The sequence below is a fragment of the Meleagris gallopavo genome, chromosome 2 (assembly GCF_905368555.1).
Source record: "Meleagris gallopavo chromosome 2, MGAL_WU_HG_1.1, whole genome shotgun sequence".
In the NCBI taxonomy this organism is placed as follows: Eukaryota; Metazoa; Chordata; class Aves; order Galliformes; family Phasianidae; genus Meleagris; species Meleagris gallopavo.
The window spans coordinates 99700365-99718770 of record NC_139405.1 but is presented as its reverse complement, the minus strand read 5'-3'; the positions used below and the strand labels follow the sequence as shown (position 1 = coordinate 99718770).

Here is an 18406-nt window from a genome sequence, read left to right as displayed (position 1 = left end):
ATGTAAGTGTCCCTGTGCGGGATCCTGTTTTTTAGGACCAATCCACCTGCCAGAATGACAGCTCATTGAGCTCGCTACACACAAACCAAACGCTATCGTTTAAATGACCAATCCTAAGAGCTGCGTGGAACAGTGGACCCCACGCTGCACCATGGCCAACCTGATCCTTATTACTGCATTTTGTATTTTTTCTCACCGCGAACTTCCTCCAACCAATGTTAAAGCAATAATAAATCTCTAAGTGCCGCAGATAAAATGTCATCCGTAGGTAAGATCAGCGCCGGCGGGTGCTGCCAAACATAGAGCAGGGCGTGGACGCGCTCTGTCCCCGATGCCCCAGGGGCGGGTGCTGCTGGGCTGGAGCGAAAGGGAAAGCCACCGCCCTGCCGCCTTCCCCTGCCCGAACGGGGCGGGGCGGCCCCGCCGCTTCCCGGTGCTGAGCTCCGGCCGCGCCCGCCCAGCGCGCCCCGTCCCCCGGCACCATGAGCGGCTCTGGACCGGACGCGTCGCAGCCCGGCAGCGCCGAGGAAAGCGGGTTGCAGGAAGCCGAGCGGGACTGGGCGGCGGCCAAGGCCTTCTACGATAACCTCGTCACCAAGAGACCGCGGCCGGTGAGCGGGGGCGGGATGGGGCTGGGGATAACCGAGGTGCCGGGGGAGCCGTCGCTACCCTCCTCTCGCCCTTGCAGCCCAAGCCTCAGCATGCCATCACGGTGGCCGTCTCGTCTCGAGCCCTCTTCGATCTGGTGGAGGAGCGGCGGATCTACGAGGAGCAAGGGCTGGAGAAGTACGTCGAGTACCAGCAGGAGAACGAGAACGTCACCCTGAAGCCCGGACCGGCGTTTCACTTCGTCAAGGTGCGCGGCTCCGGGGCGCATGGGATGCTGCGAGGGCGGATTTGGGGAAGAGGAGGAGCTGGGAGCCCTCCTTGCGCAGAGATAACCCTGGCCCTGTGCCTCCAGCATTAGTGGGTGCGGGCACAGAACCCTTCCTTGTGAGGTGATTCACAGTTAAGATATGCCTCAAACTGTTGTAAGTTTGTTGTAGCCTCCTCCCCTAAAAAAGAAAAAACAAAAAACAAAAAAAAAAACCACCACACAACCCTCAGTTCCTAATCCCAGTTTCACTTTTTAGTCCCACTTGTATTAGCACTGCTGTAATTAAGGTCATTGTTGACTTAGCGTAAATCAAATTACTGTATACAGAAGTGAACTATTTTTATCAGCTTTAATTGTTCCTTGCTTTCTTCTCGTGAAACTCCACCTGCTGCACTTTGTTCATCCATGGGGACCCCAGCACAAGGACACGGACCTGTTGGAATATGAGTGCAAAGGAGGGACATAAGGGTGCTCAGAGGGCTGGAGCACCTCTCCTGGGGTGACAGGCTGAGGGAGCTGGGCTTGTTCAGTCTGGAAAAGAGAAAGCACCAGGGAGACTTTATAGTGGCCTTCCAGTACCCTGTTTTTCTGTAGACGAGCCTACAGAAAAAAATGGTGAGGAATTCTGTCAAGGAGTGCTCACATAGGGCAAAATGTAAAGGTTTTAAACTCAAAGAGGGGAAATTTAGATTAGAAGTCAAGAAGAAATTCTTTATTCAGAGCTCTGGCACAGGCTGCCCGTAGAAGATGTGGATGCCCCATCCCTGGAGGCATTCATCCCTGGAGGTTGGATGTGGCCCTGGGCAGCTTAATCTGCTGGCTGGCAACCAACCCATGGCAGGGGTTGGAAATAAATGGGCTTTAAAGTCCCTTGCAACCTAAGCCATTCTGTGATTCTAAGATTGTTTCTCATCCTGGAAATAACTCTAGAGGATCAGGAAATACAGTAGACCCCCAGTTGGGAGTCGAGGGTTGAGAAGAGGTGTAATGGAATATTTTGCCTTCATTGCACAAGATAAGAAAAATGGCCAAGGCAAACAGCCTCCAGCATGGAAAGCAAGCTAAAAAATCCCAGGTTGAAATCATATGTATGATTTTGAGTAACATAGATTTTAGTGGGACTAACCTGAAGAAACTGCTGTCCACAGAGTTCATTTTATATCCGTGGAAAATTGTCTGATAAGCTCTACCACGGCAATTTTAGGAACAAAAAATTTCACTTAAAGATAGATCTTTATTGTTGTGTTCTAGTCTCAGGAACGTAAGCATTTTCAGTGTATTTGATCAGGTTTTGAAAATACATAATGGAAAAAATTATTGAGGTCAATACCCGTGCTATTAAAGTATACCAAATAACTGTGAATAGCATTAAAAGTACAAACTTAGTAAAGGTGTTTTTAACAAAAGCATAGATATAAAATAATTTGCTGTGTGCACTAGAGAGGCCATACTGGCTTGGGAATTTACTGCTTCTTTTCCTACCTATAGCAGATACCACAGAGCAGCCCTGCCAGCACAGTCAGTTTTCACGGGATTTCTTAAGGCTCAGTGTTCAATTCTTTTTGAATATAAGCAAGATTTGACTCACACTTCGAAAATCAGAACTGTTAGCTAGGCCAAGCTAAATGCATCTTGACCTCTGTTCCCTTTCATTATTCTATTTGCATCTGAATTCTTTACATAATCATAAATTGCCTAGTGACAGGAATTGTTAGGCGGCAGAAATGTAGGTTTGTTGAATGGCAACTTTCTATCTGAGATAAAGAAAGTGTAAATAGTTTATTTTTGTTTGTATTCCTTTACTGAAATCTTTACAATACTAACTTAATGGTGTTGTATCTCATGCATGAAGTACGTAAGAACCCATGTTCCTTTGGTTTCCCATATCATGGGATCAACTTGGGCAGGGAGTGTACAGGCACTTGGACAGAAAATGGCATTCCCTGCCTCCGCTTCCACTTAGTTTCTAATACTTTAAGAAATTTTTGGTATACTAGAATAATAGCAGAGAATTTAAAAAGGAGGAAAAAAAGGTACCGTGGGCTTGTGATCAGAAACTGTCTTGTTTCCTAGAACTTTATACCAGGTTCTGACTTAGAGTTCTCCTAAATGCGGTCCCACATGAGGTAGACATGCTTTTTAAAGTGAGATTCTCAGAATTCTAGAATTTAGTTATAAAATCTACATTTTAATTATTAACAGTTGGTCTGGCTTTTTAAAGCACCTTAATGAGAAACAACCCATCTTGCATCCATTTGATGATTCATTGTTGTCTTTATTGCCATACCCAAGGAATTCCATTCAAGGGCCAAGCTCTCAAACACAGGTCTGTGTATAAATCTAGAGCAAAGTGCAAGTATTACTCCAAAGGAATAAGATTCTAAATATGTATCAAGAGAAGATGGATACAGAGAGAGACAAGCAGATTGAAGGTCAAGGAAATATAAGAATGCCAGACTGTGAATACAGTGTACTGGAGTGTTAGCCCATTAAAAGTGATCTCAAATTGAAATCAGTAAGATGTCTCCAAGAAATCGTGCTTGATAGGATATGATTTGGTGCTCACTAATTATGGATGGTCTTTGACACCTTACCACCCGAGCTGTGTTAGTGAAATCTTGTGTAACTGTTACCCAAATTCACATTTGTTCATAAGAAGCAGTTACCTATAGAAATCCCCCTCTTGCTTGATTTCCCAAGAACAAAACATAGAATCAATATGTGCATTGATACACTTTGGATGATCACAGCATCTCAAGAAAAGGGATTTCCATTCTAGCTAAATTCTGTAACCTTGAGCAAAAGAGACTTTCTTGTCTTAAAATGAGTTCAGGCAATGAGTTCCTGGGAGCAACAGAGGAGAAAGGATTAAAACAAGTTGAACAAGTTAAACCTTCAAGTATTTCTCCTTTAGGACAGTCCTATCACTAAAGCCACAGTGATGAGGAAGGAAGGCACATACCACGTGCCTGTTGACTTCCACATTTCTTACCCGCAGGCACTGGAGCATGTCAATGCCAGGCTTCTCGAACTGTATCCTGATGATGAAGAACGATTTGACATTGTTCTGATGACTAACAACCATGCCCAAGTGGGAGTGAGGCTCATAAACAGCATTAATCACTACGGTAAGTAAAATAAATACTACTTTATAGAACTGCCTGTGCTTGTATAATAAAATAATTTTTTCTGCTCTGACCTTATTGAAAACAGTTCTTTTGGTACTGACACCCGTTCCTTTGGGGGCGATAATTATTTTTGTGTGTCAAAGTGAAATAGTGTTAAACACGATCTGGTCCAAAGTTCAGACTTAACCAGTTGTGAATCCTAATTTCTGAGAGTAAGTTCATTTCTTTCTTTGGTATTCACACTCCATATACATGTCCTTTCACAGCAGTTATTCTGCTTCTTAAAGGGATTTCGTGTTAAGTTCTCCAGATGGAAGGACTGATTAAACATCACAGTCAGTTTAAGTTGTGTAATTTGTTGATACAGCAGTGAACAGGTTTGCCTTTTTGAAGCTTACTGTCACTTGTAGGCTAGAGTAATTTTTCACAGCTTCCCTTTCCAGGTTTGTAGGGTCAAGTAGAGTCATACCTTGTGCTGTTCTTATTTCAGGTTTAACAATCGAACGCTTCTGCATGACAGGAGGAAAAAGTCCTGTTGGCTACCTGACTGCGTATCTTACCAACTTGTACCTGTCAGCAGACTCTGAGAAAGTGCAAGAAGCTATAGAAGCAGGTTGGAATTGTTTCTGTTTGTTGTTAAAAGCCAACCTAGGAACTGTTTGTCTTTCACAGAAAGTAGTACTGCTTCATCAAACGACAGAAGTCATTATTATGCATGCCAAAATCTTATCATTTAGAGTACTTAACAATGTTTCTCTGCATTTTTCCCCTTAGACCCTACAGTCTGCTGATAATGCTAACTTAATCTGCCTCTACCTCTGTCTCACCTTTTTGCGTCTTCTGCTGCCATCCTCCAGGAATTGAATTCCCGTGCATCCCTGCTTGTTCCCATTCAGTGTGTTTGAATCGAGTCATTTGTTTGATAGGAGTACAAAAGCTAACTTCTGTATTTTAGAAGCAAAAAATACTAAGAAAAGCAAGTATTTTGACTTAACAGTCTCATTGGAATTTCATGCTTTGTCTAATTTGTAGAACACCTTAGGGACCAGGTTTGTGTGTTATATGGAACTGAAAGTGAGCCTATCAAATGAGTTATTTCAATGAGAAAGCCTTCATATATATGTGTTACAGATTAGCCATTGCAAACTAATTTCAGGAATGATTTCTGCTCACTATATATAAAAGTCACTACAAATAAACCATTGGAACTGAACTGCTGATAATTCTATGAATGACTTTGCAGGGCATGGCAACTGAAGTTCTCTGATCTGCTTTCAGGCATTGCATCAGCTACCATGTTCACTGCCAACAAGGATGTTGCTTACTCAGATACACAACTGAGAGTGGCATTTGATGGGGATGCAGTTCTGTTTTCTGATGAATCAGAACAGATCGTCAAAGAGCAAGGATTAGATAAATTTTTTGAACATGAACAGCTGAATGAAAATAAGCCTCTTGCACAGGTTTGTACTTGGTAAAACCATGAAATTTGTCTAAAGAGCACAAATAGTTTAAAATTAGCTTAAAATGAAACACTGTCTCTGCTGTTAACAATGGTATAAATCAAGAATAAAAACTCGATCTATGAAAGTTCTGCAGAAAGCAACTTATTGGAAATTGACTCAAAATATAATTTACTTCTTTTAATCAGGATGTAATTACAATGTTGTCATTCATCTGAAATGACTTTGGTGATATCTGTGTAATTAAGTCTGCTTGCTTTGTACAAGCAAGTGATTGCACCATCTACACCATTGTAGATAAGTTTGGTGTTTTTAAAGTACACAATATTAAGTAGTATAGTTATAAGTTCATGTTGTAAGACGTCCTGTAAGCCCTTGCAGATCCACTTAGAGATATTACACATAGAGATTGCTCTAAGCATCATAGCATTAAGGAACAAATTCTCTATGTAAGTGATTATCTGGAAGAAAGCACGGGAATGATTCTAGGAACTACAAGCAAATATTTATTGTGCATTTAATATTTCATTCTCAGGGTCCTTTGAAAGGTTTTCTGGAAGACCTAGGGAAACTCCAGAAGAAGTTCTATGCAAAAAATGAGCGATTAAATTGTCCTATAAGGACCTTCCTGGTGACAGCCAGAAGTGCAGCAAGTTCTGGAGCCCGAGTACTGAAGACTCTGCGTAGCTGGGGTCTGGAGATTGATGAGGCACTCTTCCTAGCAGGAGCTCCTAAAGGACCAATCCTAGTGAAAATACGTCCACACATCTTCTTTGATGACCAGATGTTTCACATTGAAGGAGCACAGAAATTAGGCACCATAGCTGCACATGTTCCCTATGGTGTTGCTCAGAAATACCAAAAATCTGCATGACTGGGTGGTACCATTATGGATAAAGTTCTTGACTCAGCCAGCCTCTAATATACTAGTAGGTCTGAAAACCTCTACATTTGTGTACTACAAGCACTTTGTTTAAAGATTTAACTTCTGGCTAGAAAAACCTTTAAATGAAATATTTTTAATATAGGCCAGTTTTTTGTAGTTATTTTAATAGCATTCTTAAGCAGTTTAGGGTTTATTTTTGTTTACCCTTCTGGATACGACACTGTGTTTTCAATATTAGAAAAGGGTTTGTACTGTTTTTATAGTTTGAGATATATTTTAAAGACAGAACAGTAATATTTTCTCTAAAAAACTGTTACTGAGTTATTTATAAGAAGAAACATCTGCAGATATAACCCTTACTGTTCATTTCTGAAGTTACCACAAGTACAGTTTACCTGCATATCATTACCTTGTTAAATGTGCATTCCGTAGCTTTGTTACCTGCAGGTTTCAGCTTCCATGGGTGATTGTCTTTCAAGTGAAATATGAGTATATTTGATACTGTGTTTACAAGAACCCTTTATTTTTCTATATTGTTTTCCTACTATAATAAAGCTGGCTTTACAGAACATTGTCATTTTTCTGTGTACAAGCTTTAGTATAATTTCCTACGCAAAATGAATTTATATCAGCAATTCTTTATTGGGTAGGTGAGGTATTTAGAACCCATTGTGGTTTAACTCAGCAAGCAGCTAGACACCACTCCACCCTCTGCTTATTCTCCCCACTGCCTCAGTGGGATGACAGAGAGAATTGGGAGGAAAAAAAAGTAAAAGGTGGAACTCATAAATTCCATGAGTTGAACCTATGAGTATAGATTCTAAAAACTACTTAGCAAGACAGAAAAAAAAAGAGAAATAACAGTAATGATAATAATAAATATGTATATAAAATAAGTGATGCACAAAGCTATTGCTCACCACAGCCAACTGATGCCCAACCAGCCCCTGAGCAGCAGCAGCCCTCCCTATCCAACTCCTCACAGTTTTATAGGGTGTTTGTTTGTTTGTTTGTTTGTTTGTTTCACATGATGTTATATAGTATGGAATATCCCTTTGGCCAATTTGGGTCACCTGTTCTGGTTCTGTTCCCCTCAAACTCCTGGCAGGACAATACAATATTGAAAAACTGAAATGTCCTTGGGTCCATACAGCACTGCTCCGCAAGAACTAGAAACATCAGTGTATTATCAGCATTGTTTTTCTCCTAAATCCACTACATAACATCATATCAGACATTATGAAGAAAACTACGTCTATCCCAGCTAAAAACAGAACAGAACCACAATTAACTGCTATCAGCCCCATGGGAATTACAAGGTAGAGGTCTCAAAGACATGTATGTTCCAATAGACTTCATGGTAATGTGTCAGATATGCTATGAATATCATGACTTAGGCAAAGACTAAAGAACAATTTATTTCTTGATTGGATTCATAATAGTATTCGCGTCTGTTCTGTAATCTGCATGAACTGAATCTGGCAAACTCAGACGAGTTTCCATGGGACAGGTGTCTGTTGCAACATGAATTCATGTAAAATTACACCGTAGGTCTAATCTACCTCTTTTGTGCTAAGTTCTTGTATCTCAGTGTCGTCCATGTTTTTTAATGCCTTCCAAATGACACAGTTAACATCTGTCAGGTGGTGTTTGTTCTCCTTCCCTCCCCAGTGGAACAAGTGTCCTGTTTTATTTTTACTGTTGCTGTGTATTTATATGAGAAGAGACAAAACCAAAAGAATGTGCCTTGCAGGGGGAGGATAAGACAGTAGTGAATGCTTGTGGTAATCTGTGGTTCCTGTGGGAATTCACTCCAGTCTCATGTTAGCCTCTGAGAAGGTTCAGTCTCTTCTGTCCAGATGAACTGTCCTGCTATTGCAGAAAGCTTCATTGCATTAATTGTGGTTTGCCTCCCAAAAATGTAGCTAATCTTTTAAATGCTCTCATCCAAGCCACAAAGATCTTTGGAAACAAAAGATGAAAGCCATGATTCTGTGCAAAACTTGAACAGAAAGCACTGGAAAGATTTTGTGTTCACACACTAGCTTACCATATTGATGGAATGGACTGCAGAGTTCTGGTGTACTTGGAATTTCATAAGTGTTAAAGGCTTTATGCCCAAAATATATCACATTTCTATAGCTCAGCCAGAAGATGAGGAAGAAGTGAATAACTGTGGCTTGGTCATTGCCAGGATGGGATAGAGTTACCTCACCAAATGGAGATAATTAAAAAAAAGTTATTAACAGATGTTTTCATATGAGAGCTCCGAATCAGCTCTCCAAGGCATCCAAAAAATGTTCCTTAGCTGTGAAGTATAAAATGCACATGTACCTTCACCACAAAAGCATGGCTGCAAACTGTAGGAAGACTGACCCTGCCTTGCTAAAGCAGAATGTAATCAGTCATCCTACACGCATGCATTGTTAGCATTACAGATGTGAAAGCTGTGCACAGTCGGACTGGATGATCTTGGGAGGTCTTTTCCAACATTGGTGATTCTATGATTCTATAATTCTATGATTCTATAAACATGCTGGCCAGGGCATGATTAGAAGCTTCCAGTTCTAATATCTTTTTTAGTCTGTACATACACAGTGGTAGAGGTCTATCCCTTGCAGCATCAGTCCTTACCTGAGAGCTGACTGTCGGAATCCCCACTGCCATATGATGATAAATAGCATCATGTTCTTTATCCTGCACTGGGAGCAGGATGAATCTATTCCTCTAATAAAGAATATTCTAGTTCTTATAACTTTGCATCTTATTGTAAACCACTGTCCCTTTCTTATACTTTTTGTCAGCAAGGTCACTAGGCAGTAATTAAGCGTGGTTCCAACACCTGCTGGAGGCAGAATATTCTCTCAGAAGAGCGTATGAAAGAACACCTCACATTGGTTATGGCCCTTGCATTAGTTTAAGAATGCCAAAAGCTATCTCTGTCACAAGCAGACACATTGGTGTCACCTGATTAAAATACTCTTTGGTGTAATCGTGAACCAGACAGTGGAGTGAAGGGCAAAGGGTGATGAGAGTTTTCTGTTATGAGAACAAAGAAGAGGTCTCTCGGAGAATCAAATGTGTTTAGATGTGGTACTATACAGCTTGTTAAACTGTTTGAGAAATATTATAGGCAGTCAGAGGAGAGACAGCAAGAAAAATGCAGAAAAATCGGATACATCTCTTTGGCTGTGATGTGAGCTAAAGTCAGCCTCAGAGCAGACTGCAGCAATATGAACATATACCCAGATGTGGGTAGCATCAGCACATGACTGTTAAGTGGAGGTTAAAATTGCAAATGGTTATCACATCCAGGCCAACTGCAAGAAACTGGATGAAAGGTTCCTGGGTTTTCTCTTGAATTTCTTCCTCATTTCCCCAAACATACTAGGTTTTGACTGAAGACAGATAGGAGGCTGAGAGTTGGCCTCATGTCAGCCTACAGCTCTTCACAGGGAATGGAGGAGAGGATCAGGCTGGGGATTGGGAAGGTGTGGGCATGGAACAGGCTCCCTAAGTCATTGGTCACAGATCCAAGCTGTTCCAGGAGTGTGTGAACAGTGCTCTCAGATATAGAGTTTGAATTTCTGTGTGTGGAGTCAGGAGTTGGGTATCCTTTCAACTTGATATATTCTATGATTCTATGCTTATTTAGCAATCAGGCTTATTTCTGGTGTCCTTCACAGAACTGTTGTCTCCCTCTGGGAAGGTTCAACATGGCCTGGATTTAGAGAAGGTAGGATATGAGCAAATAAATGAAGATGGTGGCTAAAAAAGAATTTGGGTTGAAGATTCAAAGCTAAGTTGGCATGGCGGAGGGACAGGAGAGCACATTCTGCATGTTCTTACGATGCTGGTGAGCTGGGATCTTTACAAACCTAAATATGGATGCTTTCTGGATTTAGATGAACAGGTCCTAAGAATACAAAGTAGAGAAGAAATGGGAAACAAGATTCAGCCTTCAACAAGAAGGAGTATTAAAGATGTGAATGCCATCTGTCCTTTAATGTGACAGGCCAACCTCTAAATCTGACAGCTTTGTAAGACTCCAGAGACTACAGAAAATGAGTAAAGTGTAACAATACAGTCCAGCTAAAAGTGTGTTATTACAGGTGCCATTTTACATTTACAGTAGAAAGTAAAGCTCTTTGATCACTTTTGTAACACTTACTGCAAAGCAGAAAGGCTGCATTTCAAATATTAGTGCTCTGAGGTCATGATTTTCAACAGCAGTTTTTTCCTCAGATCTTAACTGCATTTTAGGAACCTGTAGCTTAACCTTATTGTCACCTTCTATCTGCTTCAGCCCCTCTGAATGGCTCTTCTAGGTTATCTGTCTAACATCTAATCAAATTAAACCCAGCAAGGATCAGAGGAACAATGACAGGCCAAGGAACCTAAAAAAGAACACACAGCTGCTCCTAAGGTCACCAAAGGAGAATGATCAGGTCGTTGTCCCTGGAACGTGTCCAAAGAAGAGTGACAAAGCTCCCCACAAGCCTTCTGGGGAGCAGCTGAAGGAAGTGGGATTTTTTAGTCTGAAGAAAAAGAGGCTCATGAGAGACCTCACGGTTGTGGTGAGGTGGGGGTTGGCCTCTTCTCCCAGGTAACAGTGATAGGATCATAGAACTGTAGTATGGCTTGGGTTCGAATGGACCTCAAGGATCTTCAAGTCCCAGTCCATACCTGCCACAGGTAGGGTTGCCAGCACTAGACCAAGTACTAGATCAGATCACCCAGGGCCCCATTCAGCCTGGCCTTAAACACCTCCAAGGATGGGGCATCCACAACCTTTCTTGGAAACCTGTTCCAGCACCTCACTGCTCTCAGTAAAAAACTTCTGCCTGATGTATAATCTAGTTCCTTTAGTTTAGAATCCTTACCCCTTGTCCTATCACTATCTACCCATGTAAAAAGTTGATTTCCTTCATGTTTATAAACTTCCTTTAAATACTGGAAGGCAGCAATGAGTTCTCCACACAGCTTTCTCTTTTGCAGGCTGAACAAGCCCAATTCATTCAGCCTATCTTCTCAGGAGAGGTGCTCCAGCCCTTGGATCACCTTCATGGCCCTCTTCCTGACCCTGTCCAAAAACTGCACGTCTTTCCTGTGGTGGTAGCTCCAGACTTGGACGCAGCACTCCAGCTGGGGCCTTGCCAGGGCAGAGAAAAGGGAGAGGACTATGTCCCTTGCCCTTCTGGCCACCCCTCTTCTGATGGAACCCAGGATATCATTGGTCTTCCGGGCAGAAAGTGCACATTACTGGCTGATATTAGTTTTTCATCAACCAGGACCTCTATATCCTTCATGCATTGCCAAGAAGGCCAGTGGTATCCTGGAGGACGCATTAAAAAGAGTGTGGTTTGCAAGTCAAGAGAGGTGATCCTCTCCTTCTACTTAGCACTGGTGAGGCCACATTTAGACTACTGTGTCCAGTTCTGGGGTCCCCAGTTCAAAAAAGACAAGAATCTCCTAGAAGGAATCCAGCAGAGGGCCACAAAGATGAATGCATCTCTCCTATGAGGAAAGGCTGAGTGACCTGGGTCTATTCAGCCTGGGGAAAAGAAGATTGAGAGAAGATCTGATAAATGTTTATAAATATCTAAAGAGAAGTGGGAGACAAATGGATGAGGCCAGGCTCTTCTTGGTAATTTGAAGCAAAGGGACAAGGAGTAGTGGCCTAAAACTTGTATATAGGAAGTTCCATATTAACATGAGATAGAACTTCTTTACAGTAAAGGTAACGGAGCACTGGAAACAGGTTGCCCAAAGAGGTTGTGGAGTCTCCTATGGAGATCTTCAAGACCTGTCTGGATGCCTACCTCTGCAATCTATTGTAGGCTACCTGGCTTAGCAAGGGGGTTGGACTCAATGATCTCCTGAGATCCCTTCCAACCCCTTATTCTGTGATTGTGTGATTCTCAGCAAGGCTTCTCCCAAGGAGTTCTTCTCCCAGTTTGTATACATATCTGGGATTGCCTTGACCCAAGTACAAACCTTGCACTTTGCTTTGTTGAGCCACATTAGGTTCATAAGTGCCCACCTTTTGAGTTTGTCAGAGTCCTACTGGAAGTCATCCCTTCTTTCTGCTGTATCAACTGCACTGTTCAGCTTGGCAAATAGCCTCAGGTTGCACCAGGGGAGGTTCCAGTTGGATATTAGGAAAAAATTTGTCTCAGAAGGAGTGGTGAGGCACTGAAACAGGCTGCTCAGGGAGGTAGGGAAGTTACCCACCATCACCGGGGATGTTCAAGAAAAAGGTGGATATCACACTGAGTGGCATGGTCTAGAATGGTCACAGGCATGGACTGATGGTTGTTCTAGATGATCTTATTGGTCTTTGTAATCTCGATGTTTCTATGATTCTATTATTGTTATTGGTGTGAAACCTGCTAGTATTAGACAAGGAAATTCCCTCTTTCCCTGGAATGTCATGCAAACTAAGGGGGATTCTTATCTAAACAGGTAAGGAGTTTTATTAGGAGAAATGGTTTTAAGTTGAGGGAGGGGAGATTTAGGTTGGATACCAGGGGGAAGTTCTTTACTATGAGTGGTGAGGTGCTGGAACAGGCTGCCTAGAGAGGTTGTGGACGCCCTGTTCCCTGGAGGTATTCAAGGCCAGATTGGATGGGCATCCTAGTCTAGTATTAAATGTGGAGGTTGGTGGTCTTGCATGTGGCAGGGGGGTTGGAGATTCATGATCATTGATATCCCTTCCAACCCTGGCCATTCTGTGATTCTATGAAATAAAAATGTGAGGTGAGAAAATCTGTGGCTGCACAAATTGTATGATGGGCTGTTTAGAGCAAGGGACAAGAGGGGAAGGGCAGGGAACCGTGCAGTTACTATTCCCAGTTTTGGGCTCCAACTGCATTTAGGTGGGAGAGCACTATCTGAGCCCTGCCCTGTGCGCAGCGAGGAGGGCACTCCCTGGCGATCTTGCCTCGGGACCCCGCCATTCGGCTCCGAGCCGCTTCGTACTACACTCCCCACAATGCGGCGCGGCGCGGCGCGGCGGGCGCAGCATCACGCAGTCTCGCGCAGCCTCACTTAGGCCCGGGGCTCGGCCGTGCGGAGCGCCGTCGGTCCGCTGCCATGGCCCCGGCGGCGCTGACGGCGGCGCTGCTGGGCGGTGGTCTGCTCCTCGCCGCCTGGCGTTGGTTGCGGGCCGCGGCCCGCCTCGGAGCCGGAGCCGGGGCCTCCATGCGGGGCAAGACTGTGATCATCACCGGGGCCAACAGCGGGCTTGGCCGGGCGGCGGCCACCGAGCTGCTGCGGATGCAGGCCCGCGTCATCATGGGGTGCCGCGATCGGGCCCGGGCCGAGCGGGCGGCCCGCGAGATCCGAGCCGAGCTGGGCGTGCGGGAGGCGGCCGAGGGAGGCGGCGGCGAGCTGGTGGTCCGCGAGCTGGACCTGGCCTCGCTGCGCTCCGTTCGCGCCTTCTGCCACCGCGTCCTCCAGGTACGGCCTGTGCCGGGCCTTCCACCCGACTGGCGCCGGGCTCTTCCTCCCGCCGGCACCCGGGCTGGGGTGGTGCGAGGTGTGGCTGGGAGTAGTTTTGGTTCTGGTTTTTTGCTGAGACAAGCTGTGTTTGAATTTTTCAGTTGGTCGTACAGCTCAGCCTTGTCCCCGCAGCTTAAGGCTCATGAGTGAGCTATGCAGAACTGTGTCGCGCTGCTGCCTCCTCCCCAGATTCACACTCGGCAGTACCCGAGTTTAGTAGATGGATAGTCTTGAATAGTAACATTTCTGCACATGGCCTGAAAGCTCGAGCTTAAGGAGGCCGGAGATGGCCAATCAATTTTCCACCTGATAGAGTCATTTGAGTTGGAATGGACCTTTAAAGGCCATCTAGTCCAACTCCCCTGCAATGAGCAGGGACACCTACAGCTCCATCAGAGCTCAGAGCCCCGTCCAGCCTGACCTTCAGTGTTTCCAGAGATGGGGCGTCCACCACCTCTCTGGACAACCTGTGCCAATGCCTCACCATCCTAATGGTAAAAAAAAACTTTGTTACGTCCAATCGAAATCTCCTCCCTCTTAGTTTGAAACCATTTCCTATCAAAGGGATTATTCAGTTGAGAGCCTCCACTAGATGCATTCCACTCCATGAGAAGCTTTGGCTGAGACGCTCATCTGACAGCATCTGGCAGTGCAGACCATGAGATAGATACAGAGCCATAGGAAACCAGGCTTAGTGAGTTGTGAGCTTGGAAAACTGCTTATTAAGTACTTGAAAGGTGTCTAGATGCCGTTGTAATAAAAAAAAATATTGAGAGAGACTATGTCGCATTGACTTTCAAATAGCTTTTGTAAATTTAATTATCTGAAAAAGCTAAGTTCTGTAATGGAGCATTGCAATCTTCCCTTCATACATTTGAATCCATACATTGAATTCATACATTGAATCCAATGATAAGGTCAATCTAGTCTTGCTTCACTGTACTGGGAAAATATGGATGTGTACAAAATGATATAAAACACTAGAAAAGAAACACACTGCCTAACCGTTTTATATTTACTACATAGTATCTAGAAATGGAAATTTATTACAGTCCCTTTATCAGCAAAGCCAATAAAGTGACTGTAAATGATAAATGGAGGAGAAAGCAGCACTGCAAATACATGCATTGATAGGCATTTTAACCTTCATTTTCTAATTAATCCCAAAAGCAGCAGAATGAAAAGGAATGTAATTTTAAGAAGCTGTTATGTCTAAACTCATACTAATTGTCTTCTCTGAACTTGTGATCCTTTATTGCACAGTTTGTTTTATTTTTGTTGCTGCCTGGTGGATGGTTATTGTGTTTTTTTTTTTTGTGTGTATGTTTTTGGAGATGAAGAAGTCTAAAAAAAATTGTCAGGATAGAGTGAAAAAGACTTAAATATTTTTTGGGATGGGGATACAGTGCATTCCCACAGCCTAACTTTGTTTGTGGGAGCTTTCCATTCTGAAAGTACAGGTGATTACATCTTTCATTCTTTAAATTCATTGAAAAAAAAAAAAAAAAAAAAAAAGGAGGACTTAGGGATGTTGAGGGGCTCCAAGGAAAAATGGAGAAAATAGAAGCAACCTCAGAAGCTACAGGAATAGTATTGCTCATCAAAGCAATGTTTTGTAATTTGTTATGGCTTGGTCATAGTAGCTACTTAGCATTGTTCACATTACTTGAGATTACTAAATGTAGGAGTTTCAGAATATATCACAAGTGGAACTTCTTGTAGTGTTAATTCCTGTGAAATAAATTATCTGATCAGATGCTACAAAAGGCTTATAAAGCAACGTTTTCTAAAGTAAAGTAATGCTAGTTAGCAGATCTACAGTAGGTCAGAATTTCAGTCTTGTCCTTGCTTATTGATAGAAACCATTATGCGCTTTTGGGTGAAGAGAATTGAATTTGATGCTCTTTGATAATGCCTCAGGAATTGTGTGAAACAGTCCTGCAGAAATCAGAGGCTGAAGTGCCTCTGAAGTGCATGATCAGATGCCGACATCACTAAACTGAATGACAAAGTGCAAATTTGGATTTTGCTCTCTGAGCATCTGTGCAGGTAATGGCAGTCAAATGAAAATAAACAGTATCAAATTAATCTACAGATTCTCTGTTTTTATGATCAACGTGACCCAAAGTGATCTTTGTCTGTCTGCTGGCTCCACATTGTTTTTAAAGAACTGGCAGTAAAGGAAACACGTCCTGCTTTTTCTGTTAAGTAAATGCATTTGCTTCTGAGTCATGCAAGCATGAATTCCTGTGATACCTTCACATTCTTGTCAGACATGGGTGAAAGCACTGAATTTGGAGTTCAGGTAGGCAGCTTAGTCTGATCTATTTTATTTTTTTTAAAGCTGTTGTTTGGGCTAAATTGGAAAGCTCTTAATTGTTGAGTGGGTGCTGATACGTGAGTGTATTGTAAATTATGTCTGAATTATCTGTACCGCTTTCTGTGTTAATTATGTCAGTTTCCTGAACCAGAATACTGATCCATCAAATAGCACGTGCTGAGCATATCATAAAAATTTCAAGCCTCAGTCCTGTAGACATATGTTCTTGAGTATGCCTATTAGATTCAACTTGTTGTATGAAACTTGCTGAGATTAATAACATAATGAACTTTACTTTTCTGTAATGAGCTCTTCTCTATACTTTGCACTAAATATGACAATAAAATGTAGTAATTTTAAGACAGCGATTAAAGCCATTAAAATGTTGTTTTGCAAATCTTTTTACAACATCTCCACAGTGAGATGGCGGGTCTACAATTTGACGGTTCTCTTCAACAGTAATATTCTTTTGTGCCATGTCTGCATGTTGTTTTTATGGTAGAATCCTTGCCCATGACTGAGGTTTGTCAGAAACTATTATCATGCATTAATGTATGTGCTTTTGCAATTGTAATAAACAGGTTATTTTTTTAGAGGAAAACACATGCATCACAAAGATAATCAGCCTGGAGGTGATTGTGTAGTCTGCATACATTATAAGTAAATACAGACCTACTGTGATGTACTGGAAGCCTGCTGGAGTTAAATATTCAGTTTAGTGGTAGTTTAATTTTTTTTCAGTAATGCTTTGGAAACTGTTGGAAAGTAACCATTTGGAAAACTAGAAGTGAAGTGATTTTCCTCTAACAGTACATAGTGAGAAATATTAAACATAATAGTATGTTTTCTTGACAAATGATTATAAAACTAAATTAATTTTTTCTTTCCTATTTAAAGGAAGAGCCAAGGCTGGATGTTCTGATAAATAATGCAGGGATATTCCAGTGTCCATACATGAAGACAGAGGATGGCTTTGAGATGCAATTTGGTGTAAACCACTTGGGTCACTTCTTGCTCACCAACCTTCTTCTGGGCCTCCTCAAAAATTCTGCTCCGAGCAGGATTGTGGTAGTATCCTCAAAGCTTTACAAGTACGGAGAAATCAACTTTGAAGACTTGAACAGTGAAATAAGTTACAATAAAAGCTTTTGTTACAGCCGGAGTAAACTGGCTAACATACTATTTGCAAGGGAGCTAGCCCGTCGTTTGGAAGGGACAGGAGTCACTGTCAATTCACTTCATCCGGGTATTGTCAGAACAAATTTAGGGAGACATGTGAATATTCCGTTACTGGCAAAACCCCTATTCAATTTGGTGTCATGGGCTTTCTTCAAAACACCTCTGGAAGGAGCCCAGACTTCTATTTATTTGGCCTCTTCTCCTGATGTTGAAGGTGTGTCTGGGAAATATTTTGGGGACTGCAAAGAGGAGGAACTTCTGCCCAAAGCCATGGATGACCTGGTTGCAAGAAAATTGTGGGATATAAGTGAAGTGATGGTTGGATTATTGAAATAAGTGCCAGGGATTATCTGATAAGAAAAATGCAGATAACTATGCAATACATATTTGGAACTGTAATTCTCACCTTAAATGCTGTGAGAACACAGGTCTATGCTTATAAACGTTTGATAGAGGAGTGATTTATGCTGGAATTCTGTTTTAAAATAAAGATGATCTTTATTTAATAAGCACAAGCATTCAAGAAGAACCTGAAATTGAGAATGTAACTTCTGACTAAATCTGTTCTGAAAGTCATGTTCTAAAATAAAATTAAACAAAACTGTGTTTTGCGGTAAATGTTGCCTATTTGTCATGTTCTGCTACTTTTAGGCATGCTGGACAGTATAGGGTGTTGATGGTGAAATGCTCTTCCTGTGAAATTGTTTGAAAAATAGAACCTAATACTAAGATCTGTCTTTTTGAGCCATCATGGTGAAATCTGGAGCACAGCTTTATTGGTATCCTGTACTGTAATCATTAGGCCTCATGAGTGCCATTCGAAGACTTGTCCACTGAATGCTTCCATGAACAAAACTGTTGAGCTGAATACAGTTTAGCGATGAAATGTGAAGTTACTTTTTGAGTTTAATGTAACTGCTGTTCAATGAATACATACAGTTCATTGTGCAAGCTCTATTTCTGTTTTCACATATCCTGAACTTGCTGTTTCTAGATATGCAGATGCCTTAGGTTTCATTAAAAACGTAGTTGACATGTCTCACTAGGATT

General features: G+C 42.2%; 2 protein-coding genes across 2 annotated transcripts; both read left to right on the top strand.

Annotated features, from left to right (window-relative positions):
• Window positions 1-379: 379 nt before the first annotated feature.
• Window positions 380-6489, top strand: NT5C1B (5'-nucleotidase, cytosolic IB). The gene is made up of 6 exons (XM_085218074.1): window positions 380-611; window positions 689-856; window positions 3876-4005; window positions 4496-4618; window positions 5284-5468; window positions 6004-6489. The coding sequence occupies exons 1-6, from the start codon at window positions 483-485 to the stop codon at window positions 6340-6342; spliced, it is 1074 nt and encodes a 357-aa protein (XP_085074200.1). The 5' UTR covers window positions 380-482; the 3' UTR covers window positions 6343-6489.
• A 6892-nt stretch (window positions 6490-13381) lies between these two features.
• On the top strand, window positions 13382-17974 carry RDH14 (retinol dehydrogenase 14). Its single transcript, XM_085218073.1, has 2 exons — window positions 13382-13815; window positions 17075-17974. Exons 1-2 carry the CDS (start codon window positions 13450-13452, stop codon window positions 17690-17692), a joined length of 984 nt encoding a protein of 327 aa, XP_085074199.1. The 5' UTR covers window positions 13382-13449; the 3' UTR covers window positions 17693-17974.
• Window positions 17975-18406: the final 432 nt, after the last annotated feature.